The sequence below is a fragment of the Gigantopelta aegis genome, chromosome 7 (assembly GCF_016097555.1).
Source record: "Gigantopelta aegis isolate Gae_Host chromosome 7, Gae_host_genome, whole genome shotgun sequence".
Classification (NCBI taxonomy): domain Eukaryota; kingdom Metazoa; phylum Mollusca; class Gastropoda; order Neomphalida; family Peltospiridae; genus Gigantopelta; species Gigantopelta aegis.
The window spans coordinates 44,676,546-44,697,383 of NC_054705.1; the positions used below are offsets into that span (position 1 = coordinate 44,676,546).

At 37.4% G+C, this 20,838-nt stretch overlaps 2 protein-coding genes across 2 annotated transcripts in view; one reads left to right on the forward strand and one right to left on the reverse strand.

Annotated features, from left to right (window-relative positions):
- LOC121377049 (transmembrane protein 241-like) overlaps positions 1-20,838 on the forward strand; it is a 135,220-nt gene that overhangs the window by 1,414 nt on the left and 112,968 nt on the right. The window lies entirely within an intron of this gene.
- Positions 13,324-16,208, reverse strand: LOC121377050. The gene is made up of 5 exons (XM_041504907.1): positions 16,055-16,208; positions 14,987-15,158; positions 14,643-14,753; positions 14,099-14,182; positions 13,324-13,378 (listed from the first exon to the last, which is right to left on the reverse strand). Exons 2-4 carry the CDS (start codon positions 15,156-15,158, stop codon positions 14,109-14,111), a joined length of 357 nt encoding a protein of 118 aa, XP_041360841.1. The 5' UTR covers positions 16,055-16,208; the 3' UTR covers positions 13,324-13,378; positions 14,099-14,108.

Below are 20,838 nucleotides of genomic sequence, written 5' to 3' on the forward strand. Positions count from 1 at the left end.
TGACTCAGCATCAATCTTTAGTGCTGAAGTTTGGGCATTCATTAAATCCTTAGAAGAAATCAAGGAGTCTAGTGCATCCAAATTTATTATTTTCACCGACTCACTTTCGTGTCTCCAAGCGTTACAAAACATGCTGGCATCAGGGATAATGAAAAGGCAGATTCAGCTGCCAAGTCTGCTTTGGATTTGCCTCATTCCAGGGTTGTTGTGCCGTATACTGATTTTAAATATAGTATCAACCAATTTATTTTTGCAACTTGGTGCGGTTGCGAACAAGCTTTATGCTATCAAGCCGGTCTTGGGAGAGTGGCAGTCCTCATATAGGCAGTGCACGAAGGATAAAGTTGTCTTGTGTCGTGCTTGCATCGGTCATATTTACTTCACTCGTTTATTTATCTTGAAGAAAGATCCTCCACCTCAGTGTGAGCACTGTCAGTGCACTCTGACGGTACGCCACATTTTGGTGGAGTGTGAGCATCTGCAAGAAACTCGAAAAGATATATTTGGTCAAAGAAATGTGATGGAATCATTTCGATTCTATCCAGAACTTTTATTACATTTTTTACGTGATACGGACTTTTACTCTAAATTTTAATTTGATCTATCTGTAATATTTGTATTCTTGCACAGTTCTTTACACTGTATTTTTATTTAATTGTTGAATTTTTATATTGATGTTGATCGTTGCTTCATGTTTTGAATTTACCAGTTTGACACCCTATAGCCGATGTTTTTGTCGTGCAGGGGTGTTGTTAAACATTCATTCATTCATTCATTCATTTAAAACTTAAATTATAAACGGCCTTGTTTATTAACGTGGAACTAGTTTGATAGGAGTCACGGTAAGTAGACCAGTTTTTAGTTTAAAGTGGTGAAGCATTGTAATCACACACACACACACACACAGACAGACAGACAGACAGACAGACAGACAGACAGACAGACAGACAGACAGACAGACAGACAGACAGACATATATATATATATATATATATATATATATATATATATATATATATATATATATATATATATATATATATATATATATATATATACATATATATTATCACTGTGAAGAATACTCTGCGTGAATATTAAACTTGAACGATAAAGCCGTTTTACGGAAAGAAAATCATATCTCTGCTCAATGCAGGAGTCCAAACGAAATTGTGGCAAACTCGTGATTGTTCCTTGAATTATTATCGGATATCTCGTCTAAAGGACGCCTGTTACTCCTCGAGATATCCTTTCATAAAGTTCTTTCACTGGTTGTAGGAGGACTGCCACCCCAAGACTGGTCTAATAAATTAGTTACCTTTATAATGTCTGTGTACATAGTTTCAGTGTTATTTCCAAAGATAGATTTCGGTCGTGCGTACGAAATTATCGGGAGCTAAAATGTAGTTTCAGTTCCTAAAAATATATTGACGACAAAAGGAGACACGACAAAACAGATAGTGAATATACAGACACCGATATTTTATACTTTTTCTTTTCTTCTTTTTTTTCATTTGTAATTTTAGTAAACGGCCGCGCACAGTGGATGGTCTGATTAATACATTTTATTATTATTATTAAAACATTTTATTAATTTTATTAAGACATAGATATTTCATTAAGACGTTCAATTAAGACTTTTTATTAAGACATTTAATGAATGAATGAATGAATGAATGTTTAACGACACCCCAGCACGAAAAATACATCGGCTATTGGGTGTCAAACTATGGTAAAATGCAAGAAAAGTGTGATGATCATCATCAATATAAAAATTCAACAATTAAATAAAAACACAGTGTAAAGGACTGTGTAAAAGTAGAAATATCACAGATAGATATAATTAAAATTTAGAATAAAATTCAGTATCTCGTAAAAACTGCAATAAAAGTTCTGGATGGAATCGAAATGATTCCATCACATTTGTTTGTCCAAATATATCTTTTCGAGTTGCTGACAACTGCTTACACTCCACCAAAATGTGTCGCACAGTCAGAAGACACTGGCAGTGCTCACACTGAGTTGGAGGATCTTTCTTCAAGATAAATGAATGGGTTAAGTAAGTGTGACCGATGCGGGCACGACACAAGACTATTTCATCCTTCCTGCACCGTCTATAGGAGGACTGCCACTCTCCCAAGACTGGCTTGATAGCATGAAGCTTGTTCGCAACCTCACCGTCCCAATCACGTTGCTAAACGGAAAAGATAAATTGGCTGATACAATATTTAAAATCAGTATAAGGTACACCAACCCTGGCGTGAGGCAAATCCAAAGCAGACTTGGCAGCTGAATCTGCCTTTTCATTACCCCTGATGCCAACATGGCTGGGTACCCAACAAAATACAATGTCTTTATTGGCAATAGATAAAAAGACACATTTTCGTATCACCATCCCAATTAAGGGATGGTCAAGCTTCATATTACGCAAAGCTTGAAGACACGAAAGTGAGTCTGTAAAAATAATAAATCTGGATGCTATGGAATCTTTAATTTCCTCCAAGGCTTTAATGACTGCCCAAACTTCAGCACTAAAATTCGATGCCGAGTCAGGCAGTCTCATGGAAATGATAGTGTCTGATGGAAAAACTGTAGCACAAGCCACAGAATTTCCATCCCGTGATCCATCTGTATACACAGGAATGTAATCACGGTACTTGTCTAGAATTTCCATGAAAAACTGTTTAAAAACAACAGCATCTGTACGATCTTTCTTCAGATGCGCCAGATGAAACACAATTTTAGGTGGTGTAGGTTCGTGTGCATCAACGTACAAGCTCTCTATAGGAGATGTTCTAAAAGCACCAAGACAAAGCCTAAGTCCCTGGTTGTGTATAGGATCTAGCATCTGCAAGTAAGATTTGCGAGCTGAACCATACACAATACATCCAGAGTCACATTTTGATGTGACAAAATATTTATATAGACGAGCATAACCTTTAGGCCTGCTCCCCATTCTGTATGACCAATAACTTTTGAAATATTAAGAGTTTTTAAGCCCTTCTTTTGAACAGATTTAAGATAGAGCACAAAAGATAGCTTCCTTTCAAATGTAACCCCCAGAAATTTGGTCCCCTCTACAACTGGAATGGGATTTAAGAAAAAAAACCCACACACAATAGTGGATCTAAGTGAAGACATCTTTTCTGGCAAATATGCATACAAACAGTGTTTGACTGAGAACCAAAAGCCGGTGTCAGTTGCATATTGATCACGTTTATTCAAACAAAGCTGCAACTGACGTTTAATGATACTCACATTGGACGATATGTAGCACATTACCGGCCTCGGTGGCGTCGTGGTTAGGCCATCGGTCTACAGGCTGGTAGGTACTGGGTTCGGATCCCAGTCGACGAATGGTATTTTTAATCCAGATACTGACTCCAAACCCTGGGTGAGTGCTCCGCATGGCTCAATGGGTAGGTGTAAACCACTTGCACCGACCAGTGATACATAACTGGTTCAACAAAGGCCATGGTTTGTCCTATCCTGCATGTGGGAAGCCCAAATAAAAGATCCCTTGCTGCCTGCCTATGTGGCGACAGCGGGTTTCCTCTAATAGCCGATGAAAAGATTAAAAAATCAATGTGCTCCAGTAGCGTCATTAAATAAAACAAGCTTTACTTTATATGTAGGAAATCTGAAAATCATAGACATATAACGAGCAATCAACAACAGGTTTTAAACACTGAGTGGTGTTGTTAATTGTTACATAAAATTAAGTTACAGACATAATACCTTGAGGTACACCCATCTCTTGTGCGTGAATGTTGGACAAAGTCGACCCCAACCGGACTTTGAAGAAAGGAAGGAAGGACATGATTTATTTAACGAAGCACTCAACACATTTTATTTACGGTTATATGGCGTCAGATATGTGGTTAAGAACCCACTTCATGGGCTACTCTTTTCGATTAGCAGCAAGGGATCTTTTATATGCACCATCCCACAGACAGGATAATACATACTACGGCCGTTGTTACACCAGTCGTGGGGCACTGGCTGGAACGAGAAATAGCCCAATGGAGCCACCTACGGGGATCGATCCTAAATAGACTGCGCATCAAGAGAGTGGTTTAGCACTGGGCTACGACCCGCTCCCCAGACTTTAAAAGATATGTTTTAGAAGCTAAAAACATATCGTTTAAAGCTAGCAAAATAAATTGTTTTACTGACAGAACCTAATAAGTTAACCAGTTTTACAAATACGTATATGAAGAGTCCACGGGGAAAACGACCTAAGTAACATTGTGGTGAAATAGAGATTTGTTTCACCATCTTAATCTATCAACATTATAGTTTAATTGTAGTTTTTCTCTTTTTTTTCTTGTTTTTCTCTTTTTTTTGAGTATTTAGTTTTATTTGATATCATAAACATTATTTATTCAACTAAAATGTAGGCCTAATTTTATAAACAGAGGAGCATTATTATTTTATATTACTAATACGTATTGATACCACATAATATCAGTTAGGATTGCAGATTTTTGTTGTTGTACCATTTTAAGTAGTTGGTCCATATATCACTATATCCTATATTCCTCCCCCGAAAATATTTTCTGGATTCGCCCTTAATATGTTTGAGTGAAATGCGAACTTTTGTGAACATTGCATTATGGTCCATATTGTTAGAAAATGTAAAAAAGGTACCTTCCCTGTGCAATTTTGAATCACTGGGTAAGTTGTATTATTATATATGTACTTATATATTGTAAACATATGCTCTACTATGAACATTTTGTAAATATGTTTTGTTGTTTCTTCATTCCAAATATTTGGGTTTAAGTGGGTTTCCGTAACAGCAATCACGTCAAAATCACCCAATTCCATTTCAATAAGGTTCACTTTTGATACAAGACCACTTACATTCAGATGGACAACAGATAAACCAGCCGACACAGTAAGGCAAGGACCAGGATTTAGATGGACATCCCCTGACAAAAATATCAGCAAGAAAACCAATAGTACACCTCGTTACCCTAGAAATCTATACCTTAGAAAAAGGTACAAACACAAAAAGTCAATGATCTGTTTACCACATCCAGTACTGTAGTACAATCCTACTCTTGCCCGATGAGGTGTCATTCTAGATTTTGACAATTTCCAGGAAGGTCGATTAATCAAAGTGGAACATTATTTCTGTCAATCTGTTTCATTCTGTTGATCATACAGTTGTTATTGTTTTGTTTTTAGTTATTTTTATTGTTTGAATTTGCGATGCGGCGTATGCAACGCGATAAGCGTCTACGGGCTATTGTCATACTGCAAACGGGCAGAAGTCAGCATGAGTGAAGTGGCCAACACCTTCAATTTTTCGAAGTCAGTGATTAGCAGACTATGGAACAGGTACCAACAAAGCCAAAATGTTGACGATCGACCCCGTTCAGGTCGTCCCAGGGCAACAACAGGAGTACAGGATCGATTTATCCGTAGCCAGGCTCTAAGACATTGAGCTTAAACGGCAATTCAAATTGTTGCAAACTTTCATCAGGCTACTGGTGTCCGAGTTACGGGTCAGACGATTAGAAATCGTCTTCATGCAGCCCATCTTCATATTCGACGGCCCCGGGTTGTGCCTACCTTGACAAATCGTCACATTGCCCACAGACGTGAATGGTGTAGAGAGTGTCAGAACTGGGGTATTCTTCGCTGGACACGTGTCATGTTTTCAGATAAGTCCCTATTCACTTGACAGGCGTGGTCGTGCCTGGCGACGACGAAATGAACGGCACGCCAACGTCTAATGCGATTCCATGACAGATTTGGCGGTGGATTGGTATGGTGTGGGGTGGAATCACTATGACGGACAGAACCCCCTTCGTATTGTGCAAGGAAGGGTCACCGGGCAGTACTACCAGGACAACATACTGACACCCTTTGTCGTCCCCTTTGCTAGGCGCGTGGGTCGACGTTTTTTTTCCAGGACGACAATGCCCGTGCTCACTGTGCACGAATCGTCAATGCTCACCTCCAGCAACACAACATCTATCGAATACCATGGCCAGCAATGAACCCAGACCTTTTCCCCATTGAACACGTCTGGGACATGATAGGGAGACGTGTGCGTCAACGTCAAAGACGGCCGACCACGTTGGTGGAACTTGGTCAGGCGCTGCAAGAGGAGTGGAACAGACTCCCTCATATGGCCATTGGGAGACTCATACGTAGTATACCTCATCGACTGAATGAATGTCTGACACACCGTGCCGGTATCACCCACTATTGATAAAAAAACGTCATCTTTCAAATTTCACTTCTGACCCCAATCGTCCTTCAAGATCTTTGGTGGTCATAAAACCTATTGTAATACTTCCCATTGTGTTCGGCGTTGTACACAGATACAGCCCTGACCACGCATTACGGTTTTGTCATTCATATTTAACACTGGGAGGTAAGACGTTCACGTGGGGCCTCGCCGACAGCGAGTTTTAACGATTCCTTATAAAAATATAAACTACGCAAGGGTTTGAATATCTATTATCTTTCTCTCCATCTGTGTATTTATGTGCTTCTCTCTCTCTCTCTCTCTCTCTCTCTCTCTCTCTCTCTCTCTCTCTCTCTCTCTCTCTCTCTCTCTCTCTCTTTCAGAGCAACATCATTCTATCCACAATATTAGTTGCGCGAGCGCGCGTGTGTGTGTGTGTGTGAGATATATATATATATATATATATATATATATATATATATATATATATATATATATATATATATATATATATATATTATAAAAATGGGTGTTTTTGAAAGCTTTTAAATATATTACAGATATAAACTCTAAACCCTAAATTATGTTGGATTATGCACAGTTTGCGTAATTAACTAATATACATACATGTTCCGTCATATATTTCAGGATTTTTCTAATGAAATACCAAGAAGAGACATTTAATCACATTTAATCTGGCCAGTCATAAATAACATTTGCAACACAAAAGTCGATTTTTATGTTATTTCTTTCGATCTGACACTACTCTTGCCATATTGGATGGCAACGTTTTACAACGAATTTTAAAACCGTTTAATTTATATGAACCAATTTCGACAAACAAGCTCAACATAATGGCTCCATAATGGCTACATAGTGTATAAAATGCCTACTGATGTAAATCTAAAAGCTGAAAGTGTCAACAAAAGTGTTATTGGCTTTCTTCTTCTCATTTAACGCTGGGCGGGATTTCTGTCAGTCAGTAGACGTTTAGCCTAAGCTGTATGGGACGTAGGGTCGAACCTCGCCTGCGGACTGATTGCATGATGTTTTACCCATCCCATCCTGTGCTCCACGACAGATATATCAAAGACAGTGGCGTTTGTAGTCCTGTTTGTGGGGAAAGTGCATGTAAAAGATGCTTTGAAGACTGTGCGACAGAATTACTAAATATTTTATTTCCATTAGCCGATGATGCGTTAATAAATTTGCTCTAGTGATGTCGTTAAACAAAATCAAATTTAACTTTTTTCAATTAATGCTGAACGACACTTTAAAGGCGCTCTGACACGGATGGTTGACATAAAAGTACTTTATTTAACCATCTACATAATTACCATAACTCACTTATTTCTGATATTTTGTAAAATTAATTGAATTATGTTAACGGTCCATAATTCGGAGACAAATAACGGCTATTTCGAGAGCAGAGGTGCGACGTATTATTTTGAGACACGTGTCGGGCATCCCCCCGAATAACCGCAGTGTCAAAACGATTTACCAAGCTCGTATAACGAGAACGCTTTACCGTCCTCTACGACGTAGGGTAAATAGAAAAAAAAATAACAATTAAAATAAGTTATTAAAAATTAATATAAACATGTACTGAATGATAATAAGCTTATACATTAATTTATTTTAGTACCAGAAGCATGTTAAACGTCGACAATCCCGACTGGTTAGGCCTTTGCATCTCTAGGTAAATTTATCGTTAGTCGTACGCAAAAAACTCTAACATCATAATCACAAACATCTTCATTTTCCACCTTGTCAAATATATTTTATGCAAAATCCATAACAGCTGACTTGGGATAGGAATTGTTACATTTTAAAAGAATACTCTGAACTAGACGATGTTTATATACGATGTGACTATATATATGCGATGGCCTTGTATATAGCCTCCGCTAACGAGGACTGGCTATATTCACAGCACAAATGTATATAGGCGATAAATAAGTATTTGATTGATCCATATTACCGAACCATCTGGAACAGGAGGAATACATACCAAGTACTGTACGAAAAGTGCGTTTTTTCTGAATAGGGGAGACGGGTGGGGCGGAGGAGGTGGGGGGGGGGGGATATGATCTATGAATAATATTGCCCCTACAGTACTAGCAAAAAATTAGTAATAAAGAAATAAAGAAATAAAAATTATCAGCTGCTGAGGTAGATTATATGAAAGAGAAACTAACTTCGGGTAGTACACAAACTAACAACAGGGCTTGAAGTTAAAGGGACATTCCCGAGTGTGCTGCATTGTAAGAGGTTTCCGACTAATAAATATTTCTACGATTAAACTTACATATTAAATATATTTTCGTGTTTCGAATATCAGTATCTGTATATTAAATGTGTTTCTGGGCGTCTTAATATTTTTAAGAAGCCCAAACTGGATTTTGTCTTCAAATAATTTCGTACATACGAAAAAATATCTTGTAGGAAATAAAATGAAAATTAACCTAGTACAAATATTAGAACGATCAGAAACACGTTTAATATACAGCGACTAATATTTTAAACAAGACAATATATTTAATATGTAAGTTTAATCGTAGAAACATTTTATTAGTCGATAACATCTTAAAAAATTGCAGCAAACTCAGGAATGTCCCTTTAAAGGTAGGGTTAATAATGTTAATTTTACCGCAAATAAATATGACTAAAAGGTTATTTTGCTGTATTTAGTCTTATTTCAAAAGCGCAAAATTGCAAGGGGCAATAAAACTCAAAATACATATTTTTATACCAGTAACGCTGAGACCACTCCCGGGTCCCCCTCTAAATTTATATAATGTTTCTGTAACAACCGCCCCCACCCACCCCACCGCGACGTGATTTTACCAAATATTATAATACATGTAGTAGTAATAATAATAATAATAACAATTGTTACAACAACAATAGTATATTATTATTATTAGTAGTAGTACCTTTTTGGGGTAGATGGGGCGGTGTTTTATGGGGGGGGGGTCTATAAAAATGCCCGATTAACGCACAAACTACAGACTGAACTTGTCCCTGCACGTAGAACTGGATTCAATTGGGTTAAGTAATAATTAAGCCAACCTTTGAACGGCAAAACATGCGACAGTAGGACCCTATACTGTTTTGTTTTGTTGTTTGTTTGTTTTGTTTGTTTTGTTTGGGGTTTTTTTTACGCTGTACATTTAACCGAATGACCACTTTGCAAATCAGTCAAAATAATTTGCAAACGTTTAACGAAAAACGACAGGCTGGTCGTATGCCACATTTGTGACGCTGGAAAACATGTTATACGTTTTCGAACCAAGCACTATAGCGTTGTAACCGTCTAGACTCTCTTCCCTGCTAAATTACATGCACACGCGCCTGATAATAATAATAATAATAATAATAAATCGTGAGTTCATGTTCCGACTGTTTATTATTTTATTTCAGCGTATTCGCAGTTATTTTCGTCATGAAATAATATATTTTCTCGGTGGTCGTTTATATAAAATTCTAAAATATATTATACGGTTGTCGTATATACAGCCTCATCACTACGAGTCTGTTTTGCCGTATTTTTATGACTTTTCACAAGAAGACTTCCAAATTTAAAAAATGAAGCGTGTCGTGGAATTCCCTCGATCGTAGTTCAATTAAAATGTTTTGGATCATACAGTAACTAGGTTTGATATTTCAAATGAATGTAATTTCCATTTATAATGCATATTTAGAGAAATAAGGCCCATTAAATCTGTGACTGAGCGCCTTTAAAACCAAAAACACATCGGCCATATTTAGAGAAATAAGGCCCACTAAATCCGTGATTGAGCGCCTTTAAAACCAAAAACATATCGGCCATATTTAGTTTGTTTAACGGCACCACTAGAACACGTCGGAATATTCCAAGGGACAAAAAAGTTTGTTTTGTTTAACGACACCACTAAAGCACATTTATTTAGTAATCATCGGCTAATGTATGTCAAACATTTGATAATTTTAACACATAGTCTTGTTAGAGACGAAACCCGCTTCATTTTTCCATTAGTAATAAGGGATCTTTCGTATGTACCATCCCAGATAATACATACCACGGCCTTTGATATACCAGTCAGTACAAGATAAAAAAAGATTCAGGCAGCTGTCGTAATTAGAAATGAAATGCCCAGCTTGATAAAGAGGCAGACAACTCTCCAATCTCTGGGTTTATCGCTTACTACAATTATTTACACTATATATGTTTCTATGCAGCTTTAGCATTTTTTATTAGTATCAATAGGTCCATGGATTTGTTTATGCACCTTTGCTTGACTGAGGGCAACATACCTTCAAAAGGACAACCCCTGTTGTCCAGCATTTTCTCCCAGATTTAAACAAACACACCCACTAACCCCGGCTGGAGTACAGCTAGCCCGAGTACTCTGACTGTAAGAGAGCTAGACGGACATTTGGACATAAACACGCTCTCATTACAGTCAGAGACCAAGCTATGTACTTTTTTGGCAATCGCCGACCACCAAAAAGTAATCAAAGATTTCCGCTCTAATACCACAACAATCCTATGTTTGACGTCAAATACATTTACATCGACCATTTTTGAGTTCCTTGATTTAAAAAAAAAATCAGATATTAATCACTAATACACACACTATAGAACGAAACCCGACAGCACCCACATTCAGCTACGCTTCGGCAAACTCCGGACAGCAGAATTATTAGTTCGCCGACCTATATCGTGACGTTGCGTCACATGATCGCCCACTCAGCCATTCCGTCTTCCAGAGGTCATCTCGTACAATAATACGTCACGTGCCCGACAATCACAAAAAAAGAGAGTTTGTTTTGTGTAACGACACCACTAGAGGACATTGATTCATTAATCATCGGCTATTGGATGTCAAATATTTGGTAATTTTATCATAGTGTTAGAGACGAAACCCGCTACATTTTAACATTAGTAGCAAGTGATCTTTTATAGGCCTATGCACCATCCCACAGACAGGATAGCACATACCACGGCCTTTGATATGCCAGAGTGATACACATGTCAATCAGGCATACGACTCGTAGATCAAATACTTTTTTCACCTTGATAAAACGTGAATGTAATAGTGTGCGTGCGTGCGTGTGTGTGTGTGTACCACTCTCTGTCGCTTTGGTGATTGTCGACAACCCAGTGGTAAAGCGTTCACTTGATGCGTGGTCGGTCTGGGATCGATCTCCGTCGGTGGGTTTATTGCGTTATTTCTCGCTTCACCCAGTGCACCACGACTGGTATATCAAAGGCCGTGGTATGTGCTATCCTGTCTGTGGGATGGTGCATATAAAAGATCACTTGCTACTAATGATAAAATATTTGTAAGAAGCCCAAACTGAATTTTGTCTTCAAATAATTTCGTACGTACGAAAAAAAACATATTTTAGGAAATAAAATGAAATTTAACCTAATACAAATATTAGAACGATAAGAAACACGTTTAATATACAGCCACTAATGTAATTGCAATCGTTAAAAAGTCTCTGTTAGTCGATAACATCTTAAATATTGCATCTTAAAAATATATAAAATTCTAAAATATATTATACGGTTTTCGTATATACAGCCTCATCACTACGAGTCTGTTTTGCCGTATTTTTTACGACTTTTCACAAGAAGAGTTCCTAATTTTAAAAATGAAGCGTGTTATGGAATTCCCTCGATCGTAGTTCAATTAAAATGTTTTTGATCATACAATAAGAAGGTTTGGTATTCCGAATGAATGTACTTTCCATTTATAATCCATATTTGGAGAATGAATGAATGAATGAATGAATGTTTAACGACACCCCAGCACGAAAAATACATCGGCTATTGGGTGTCAAACTATGGTAATGCAAATAAATAAAGTGATGATCAACATCAATATAAAAATTCAAGGTTTAAACAAAAACAGTGTAAAGAACTGTGCAAAAATACAAATACAAATATCACAGAATTTTACGGACACCGAATTTTACTCTAAACTTCAATTTGTGCTGTATTGGCCATTCTCAAAGAGAATGTTACACCCCTGCACCACGGTGAGGTTACAGCACACGCAGGGGTATTTGGAGAAATAAGGCCCACTAAATTCGTGATTGAGCGCCTTTAATACGAAATAATAATTTAAACAGCGGACTACTTGCGCGGACATATTTCCATCAACCAAATGGGAAGATAACTGTGAACTGAGGACTTCATTCCAGTTTGTTTTCTGTGGGATGGTGCGTATAAAAGAACCCTTGCTTCTAATCGAAAAGAGTAGCTCATGAAGTGACGACAGCGGATTTCCTCTCTCAATATCTGTGTGGTCCTTAACAATATGACTGACGCCATAGAACTGTAAATAAAATGTGTTGCGTGCCTCGTTAAATAAAACATTTCCTTCATTCATTGTAGTTACCCAAGGGGCGGGATTTAGCTCAGTCGGTTGAGTGCTCGCTTGAAGTGAAATGTGTTGAGTGCGTCGTTAAATAAACCAAGAAAGAAATGTTTTATTTAACGACGCACTCAACACATTTTATTTACGGTTATATGGCGTCAAACATATGGTTAAGGACCATACAGATAATGAGAGAGGAAACCTGCTGTCGCCACTTCATGGGCTACTCTTTTCGATTAGCAGCCAGGGATCTTTTATATGCACCATCTCACAGACAGGGTAGCAAGTGGTCAGAATAATGGAAAACTGTTAAAACGGCCTGGCTTGTAGACAGCCTCTCTTAATTCCTGTAACTTACGCGTCCGAGAGGGGTGTGTCTGTGTGTGTCTGTCTGTGTGCGTGTGTGTGTCTGTCTCTCTGTGTGTGTGTGTCTGTCTGTGTGTGTGTGTCCGTGTGTCTGTCTGTCTGTGTGTGTGTGTGTCTGTCTCTCTGTGTGCGTGTGTGTCTGTCTCTGTGTGTGTGTGTGTGTGTGTGTGTGTGTGTGTGTGTGTGTGTGTCTGTCTGTCTCTGTGTGTGTGTGTGTGTGTGTCATATTAAAGCAACGCTTAGTAAGTATCTGGATAATTATCACCTTTAATATTAGAGTATCGTAATCAAAACGGAAAGGAATATTTACTTAACAACACCTCAGCACATTTTAAAATTCGGCCTATTAAGCTATTCGTTCTTCAAAATAACAAACAACCGTTTCTAAACATCAAGTTTTATTTGTAGAGGGTTCCTCATCAACAGATGGAAATATCTGAAAGAGAATAAATCAATCTATTTATGATAAATTATCTATCTACCTGCAATATATATGCCCGTCTTTCATATGTGTGTGTGTGTGTGTGTGTGTGTGTGTGTGTGTGTGTGTGTGTGTGTGTGTGCGTGAATATCTCGTAATAGCGGACTGGAATTAAAGTTGCGTGTACAGTTCACAAAAACACGTTGTATTAAGCTTGAGATTATATGATAAAGAGATTATTACCCTCGTGTGTTTCGGCATCGTAAATATATATTTGGAATAAAAATAATGTATTATGCTCGCCAGAGGCAAGCATAATACAATTTTTATGTCTCTCTCTCTCTCTCTCTCTCTCTCTCTCTCTCTCTCTCTCTCTCTCTCTCTCTCTCTCTCTCTCTCTCTCTCTCTCTCTCTCTCGTTGAACTATAATAAGAATTTACAATTGCCAAAATTGTAAGGAATATTAGCTGTGGGGAATAGTTATATGATAATAGTGAATTAATTGGAATGTGTTTCGGTGTGTTGAACGTTCTTAACTAGGATGTGTGTGGTCAAAACGTATGTTCGGTCTAATAGTTAATAGATAATAGATATTAACATTAATATTTCAGGTTCCCCTGCTTTTGTTTTGAAGAAAAAAAAAATAGAAAATATATATATAGAGAGAGAGAGAGAGAGAGAGAGGGGGGGGGGGGTGTTTTTATATCTACTTCCTAACGAGGATGAATTCCGTACCTGCTCTAACCTATTGTCGATTATGCATGTCGCTCAGTTCTGTCATCACCTGTCGAAACTCATCCATGGTGACCTGGGCGTTTCCTAAACACGGAGATAAACAATATTTTTATAATACATCATCCTAATATCAAGGTTTTTTGTTATAAGCGCTGCGTACCAATCGATCTACTACTGATACTACTACTACTACTACTACTACTACTACTGCTGCTGCCTATTGAATATTCGACAGAAATTGCGTGTAGTTATTATATTACTAATGCTTATACAGAACGACCAAAGATTTAACATTTTCAAAATCGTATCCCTGTACAAGGATAAATCAAAAGGATATTTTGACAGTATCATACGTTAGATATATCACCGTTAGGAGGACTGCCACTTTGCAGGATGAACCATCATTTCTATTTCGTCTATAGGAGAATTGTCATTCAAAGAACTGGTTAGACGAACGTAAACCTACCCAAGATTAAGACCATTGGATATATACACAGTGGTAGCGGGTGATCTGAACTAAACTGTACCATCTGTTTCAACTCACCATCCAGATCAGCCATATCTAGGACTGCCCGAGCCTCTCTCGTGGTGAACACGTCTTCTAGTTCAGACTCGTTCACAAGACCATCCAGGTTCGTGTCAAACTCAGAAAGATCTTTAAGAAAAAATAATTAAAAGGAAGTTATAAAATGAAATCAAATTATAATCCTTAACACAAACACATATTTTATATCATATTCATTGATAATTGTACATTTAAAAAAGAAAGAGAGAGAGAGAGAGAGAGAGAGAGAGAGAGAGAGAGAGAGAGAGAGAGAGAGAGAGAGAGAGAGAGAGAGAGAGAGAGAGAGATGACAAATCATAAACAGCATGTCTGTTCTATTTTACCTCGTTTTCTACCTACGACTGCCGCTACTGCCGCTACTGCTTTGGCAGTGGTGATAACTTTAGCAACTTTCTTCACCCCGTTCCAGATCCGTCTCCATCTTATCCAGCCTCCTTCCGCCCCACGGCTCACCGCAAGGGCCACCAGCAAAATCAACAGGTATGCGTGCTTCATCTACAAAATAAAACAGTGACTGTACATTATTTTGTTTGGCCACAGTTTAGTAGGATCCTTATGATCTAGATCCCAATGATCCTAATCTGAACAATAAAACCCATATCGTGATAAAATTAGTTTGTCTGCACAAGGGAAATTAGTCCAAGGGATATTAGCAAGGTTATGATTGTTTCCACGAATCGCTGTCAGATTTTTGACATGGAATATTGGTCTGGGAATAATAATTATAGATATATGTTTTAAATTAAATTGAATAGCATAGTAGCAAATTAAGAACAAAATGGGAAGTCTGAGTTTGATGATGAACTGAGAGTTGTATTAGGAAACCCATGAATTACTGACGTAAATTAGATATTCACGTAAAATGTTCAATAAAATGACACCATACATTTAAGTATCTGTGGACGTTTATTCGATTAGGGATAATGATGATGATCAAACCACGTCCGCCTGTCAGTTATGAAGCTGTTCCAGACAAATCTACTTATTTTGATTACGCCTGATCTTCAGAAAGAATTGAAAGCACTTGGACTATGGAAGCAATCACGACGTCGCCTGAAACAACCTTTCGATACTGTCTTTAGCAGAGATACGATTTTGATAATGGAATGCGGTTTTATCGTTCCGATTTGACGACTCAGTCGGGAGATGTATGGTCACATCTGGTACACTGACATCTCGGTCAATAACCACTCAACAATTAAGCACAAACCCATGGTTCTGGACATACATTTCGAGTAGCTGAGGTGTGTTCCCAGGACATCGTGCTTGAATTTTGGTTGGATATAATAAGGAAATTAATTGCATGTGTAGCTGCGGCGTGAGACCAACACATTGTGCTTGACCGTAATTGGATATAAGCAGTAATATAAATTGAAATGAATAAATCTTACCTTCAACAAGGTTCAGTGTGGGAGTCCCAGAAAGCGCAGACGAACGATGAATACCAGGATGCTTCTCTCTGACTTTATAGAGGAAACATTCTCCTCCACATCCTGTTGATACGCCTGTTGTGGCTCAACGTGTCAATTAATTAAGATGGTTATCTGAAAGACCTGTCACAAACGATTTTGATGTGTGTATGTACATTATGTTTGCATATATTATGCTTATAAACAACTATGCACATTATATAGATATATATATATATATATATATATATATATATATATATATATATATATATATATATATATATATATATATATATATATATAGTGCTTGATGTGGAGAATAACGATTTAAAAATAATAAATAATTCTTTTGTCATTTGTTTTTTAATTCATTTACTTCTGCAGTACTTACTGAGCGGTCGGGGCGGGACGTAGCCAGTGGTAAAGCGCTCGCTTGATGTGCGGTCAGTCTAAGGACGATTCCCGTCGGTGGGCTCATTGGCCTATTTTTTGTCCCGGCCAGTGCACCGCAACTGGTATATCAAAGACCGTGGTATGTGTTATCCTGTCTGTGGGATAGTGCATATAAAATATCCCTTGGTACTAATGGATAAACGTAGCGGGTTTCCACTCTAAGTCTATACGTCTAAATTATCTAACGTTTGACATCCAGTTGCCGACCATTAATAAACCAATGTGCTCTAGTGATGTTAAAGGCATATTGTCACAGACCACTGACCTATCACATGGCCTAACAAAGTATTACTTAAAATATATATATATTTGATTTGTCCCTAAATGTACTTTATTCAACCATCTACGTAACCACCATACTCCACTTATTAATGATATTTTGTAAAACTAATTGAATTATGGCAATGGTCCATAATTCAAAAACTAACATTGCTGAGAGGGTTGACATGGATTTCACTCCATCATGGTGTAGTTAAAGTGATGCAATAGCTAGATTTGGTCTGTAAAAATTAATCTAATTTTGATTTATTATTAATTTTTAGAGAAATAAGGTCCTTAAATCTGTGACAGTATGCCTTTAAACAAACAAATTTGTCTATAGTACAATCTGTGTCATCAGAAGGCTTAAATAGATTAGCTTTGTTACAGTAGTCATACATTCAGATATATAGATACTAGTGTATTATACACGCACGCACGCACATACATGCAGTAAACTACTCTTATTATTATTACGACCCGGAAGGGATAGTGATATACATTTGAACATTAATCAAATTTCAGTTTATGTTTTTCAATTATCATATTGACAATTTTTTTACAAACCTCAAATTTAAATTTTTTAATTTGTTTTATTCAAATATTTCCAAAAGGCAATTAGGTTTTTAAATTTCGCAAGGATTAGGCATGTCACTAATGAATGTGATATCAGTGGCGGGTCTATTTCAGGTAGCTGGGGTGTGTGACCAGGACAGCGTGCTTGGGCATTAGTGGGATATAAGCACAAAAATAAGTTGAAATGTCCGTTGGTTGTGCCATTTTAATGACTTTTTTAAAAATAAATTTTATTGCCCCTGAAACCATTCGGGTTGGGGGCCCCGAAATCATTACTTGCAGTATGAGTGTTATACATACATACATGTATAACACATTTATAGCATTACATATACACGTACCGGCCTCGGTGGCGTCGTGGCAGGCCATCGGTCTACAGGCTGGTAGGTACTGGGTTCGGATCCCAGTCGAGGCATGGGATTTTTAATCGAGATACCGACTCCAAACCCTGAGTGAGTGCTCCGCAAGGCTCAATAGGTAGGTGTAAACCACTTGCACCGACCAGTGATCCATAACTGGTTCAACAAAGGCCATGGTTTGTGCTATCCTGCCTGTGGGAAGTGCAAATAAAAGATCCCTTGCTGCCTGTCGTAAAAAGAGTAGCCTATGTGGCGACAGCGGGTTTCCTCTAAAAACAGTGTCAGAATGACCATATGTTTGACGTCCAATAGCCGATGATAAGATAAAAAATCAATGTGCTCTAGCGGCGTCGTTAAATAAAACAAACTTTACTTTACATATACACGTGTACATGTACATATATAAATGTGTATATATTAAAAATTAATATTACAATAAAAAAATAAAGAATAATAATAAAGAATAAAAACCACTACCCGGTACATCTACATTACAGGTTTCATATGGGCAGATCAAAGGTTTCATATGGGGAGATCAAAGGTTTCATATGGGCAGATCAAAGGTTTCATATGGGTAGATCAAAGGTTTCATATGGGCAGATCAAAAGTAAAAGACGGTGATAGAATAAAGAAGAAAAAAGAGTAAACATAAAGATTTCCAAACTAGAACCATTAACGATTAGTTTCAAATACAATTTGCTAAGGTCTCCACACTTCTTCAAATTCATTGAAAAAGACATTTTTATACAATATATATTTTTCAATTTGCAGTTTATCTTGTATTATAGTTTGAAGTGCCTCAACATTTAGTCCGGACTTTTGAATTTGAATTGTAAGTCCAAACAAAACTTTTGTCAAATGAGATGTGTTCACCTTTGGCTTGTAACAAATATTGAACAGCTTTCCAGACTTCAGCAACTTTTGTACAATTATAAAACAAATGTTCCAATGTTTCTGGTTGGAGATAACAAAAATGACAAATATCAGAATCTATATATTTTATTTTATATAAAAAGGTATTTGTTGCTATGGTTATGTGTAAGATTTTATACTGGAACCACAATAAAGATGGGTCTGTCTGAGATCGATCCTGGTCGGTGGGCCCATTGGGCTATTTCTCGTTCCAGCCAGTGCACCACGACTGGCATATCAAAGGCCGTGGTATGTACTACCCTGTCTGTGGAATGGTGCATATAAAAGATCCCTTGCTGCTAATCGAAAAGAGTAGCCCATGAAGTGGCGACAGCGGGTTTCCTCTCTCATTATCTGTGTGGTCCTTAACCATATGTTTGACGCCATATAACCGTAAATAAAATGTGTTGAGTGCGTCGTTAAATAAATTATTTCTTTCTTTCTTTCTTTTACTTCCTTTTGCATCTTTTAGAAAAATTCTTAAATTAAAAGGGGAAATTGGATTGTTCAAGGGTACAAATATTTTCCCAAGTCTGTTTTTGTTGTATCTTTAACCAACTCTGTAATACATTTTTCCAAAACAGATTTTTAATTAGTTTTTGTTTTTCCTGAAGGAAAAGAAAGCAATGTTTTATTTAACGACGCACACTCAACACATTTTATTTATAGTTATATGGCGTCAGACATATGGTTACTGACCACACAGATTTTGAGAGGAAACCTGCTGTCGCCACTACATGGGCTACTCTTTACGATTAGCAGCAAGGGATCTTTTATTTGCACTTTCCACAGGCAGGATAGCACAAACCGTGGCCTTTGTTGAATAGTTATGAATCACTGGTCGGTGCAAGTAGTTTACACCTACCCATTGAGCCTTGCGGTGCACTCACTCAGGGTTTGGAGTCGGTATCTGGATTAAAAATACCATGCCTCGACTGGGATCCGAACCCAGTACCTACCAGCCTGTAGACCGATGGCCGAACCACGACGCCACCGAGGCCGGTTTTCCTGAAGGAAATAATCTCCATAATTCAACATAATTTCTGTCATTAATCCTGTTATTGCCTGGAATAGTTTTCCATTTTTAATTTGAAGTAAAAAGTCTTCTTATCCATGAGGTTTTTAATGCAATCATAAAATTTTACAAATGTAACATTTTACCGCCTCCAATTTTATACTCTTGTACCAATACTTCTCGTTTAATCCTTTCTTGTTTGTTCCGCCATATAAAAGTATACAACATTGTATTTATTTGTTTTGCTATTACTTCGGGTGGATTTGGTAAGGACATAAGTAAATGGATTATTTTTGGTACTATTAAAGTTTTAACAATAACAATTGGACCCAAAACAGTCAACTTTCTTGACGACCATTTTTTTTTTTTTTTTTTTTCATTTGAAGTACTTTTTGTTGAAAATTATTTGTACTAATTTCTTCAATATTAATAGCAAATTGTACACCTAATAAATTAAAATTTTCATCAGAAAACCACACATTAGCATACTGGCCTAATATTCTTAGAGTTGTGTCCAAGGATTTGGGAGATCCATCCTTTTTAATGACTTTGTTTGTCTGTGTGTTTTCCGACGCCATATAACCGTAAATAAAATGTGTTGAGTGCGTCGTTAAATAAACCATTTTTATTTCCTGTGTGTTTTGTTTTTAATTCATCATGCACTACTAATGTGTCCTGAACATAAAGTTTGTTTTGTTAGACTAGAGCACATTGATCTATTAATCATCGGCAATTGGATGTCAAATATTAGAGAGGAAACTCGCTATATTTTTCCATTAGTGGCAAAGGATCTTTTATATGCACCATCCCACAGGCAGGATACCATATACCACGGCCTTTGATATACCAGTGGTGTTGCACTGGCTGGAATGAGAAATATCCCAATGGGTCCATCGACGAGGATCGATCCCAAGCCAACCGCGCATCAAGCGAGCGCTTTACTAATGGGCTACATCGCGCCCCGCTCTGTGAACATATGTATTTTAAAAACCTTTCGGGGACCATTCCCTCAAACCACTTAAAGATCTCAGTTCATTTGCTTTCGAGAAAATTCAAATTGCCGTTTTTTACAATTGTATGACCCACCCACCCCACTTTAGAAAATCCTGGATCCTCCCCTGCATAGTGCTGAAAATACCAGTCAGGATGCACACGCTATCGTAGTAATAGTAATCAGTACTTCGTGTATC

Bases quoted from the DNA above. Each gene is read 5' to 3' on its own strand.
- LOC121377050 (XM_041504907.1), bottom strand. From the start codon at position 15,158: ATGAAGCACGCATACCTGTTGATTTTGCTGGTGGCCCTTGCGGTGAGC. The intron at 14,754-14,986 runs GTAAAATAGAAC...TTTTTCTTAAAG, and splicing joins AGTCGTAGGTAGAAAACGAG to ATCTTTCTGAGTTTGACACG. The intron at 14,183-14,642 runs GTGAGTTGAAAC...CTCCGTGTTTAG, and splicing joins AGATATGGCTGATCTGGATG to GAAACGCCCAGGTCACCATG.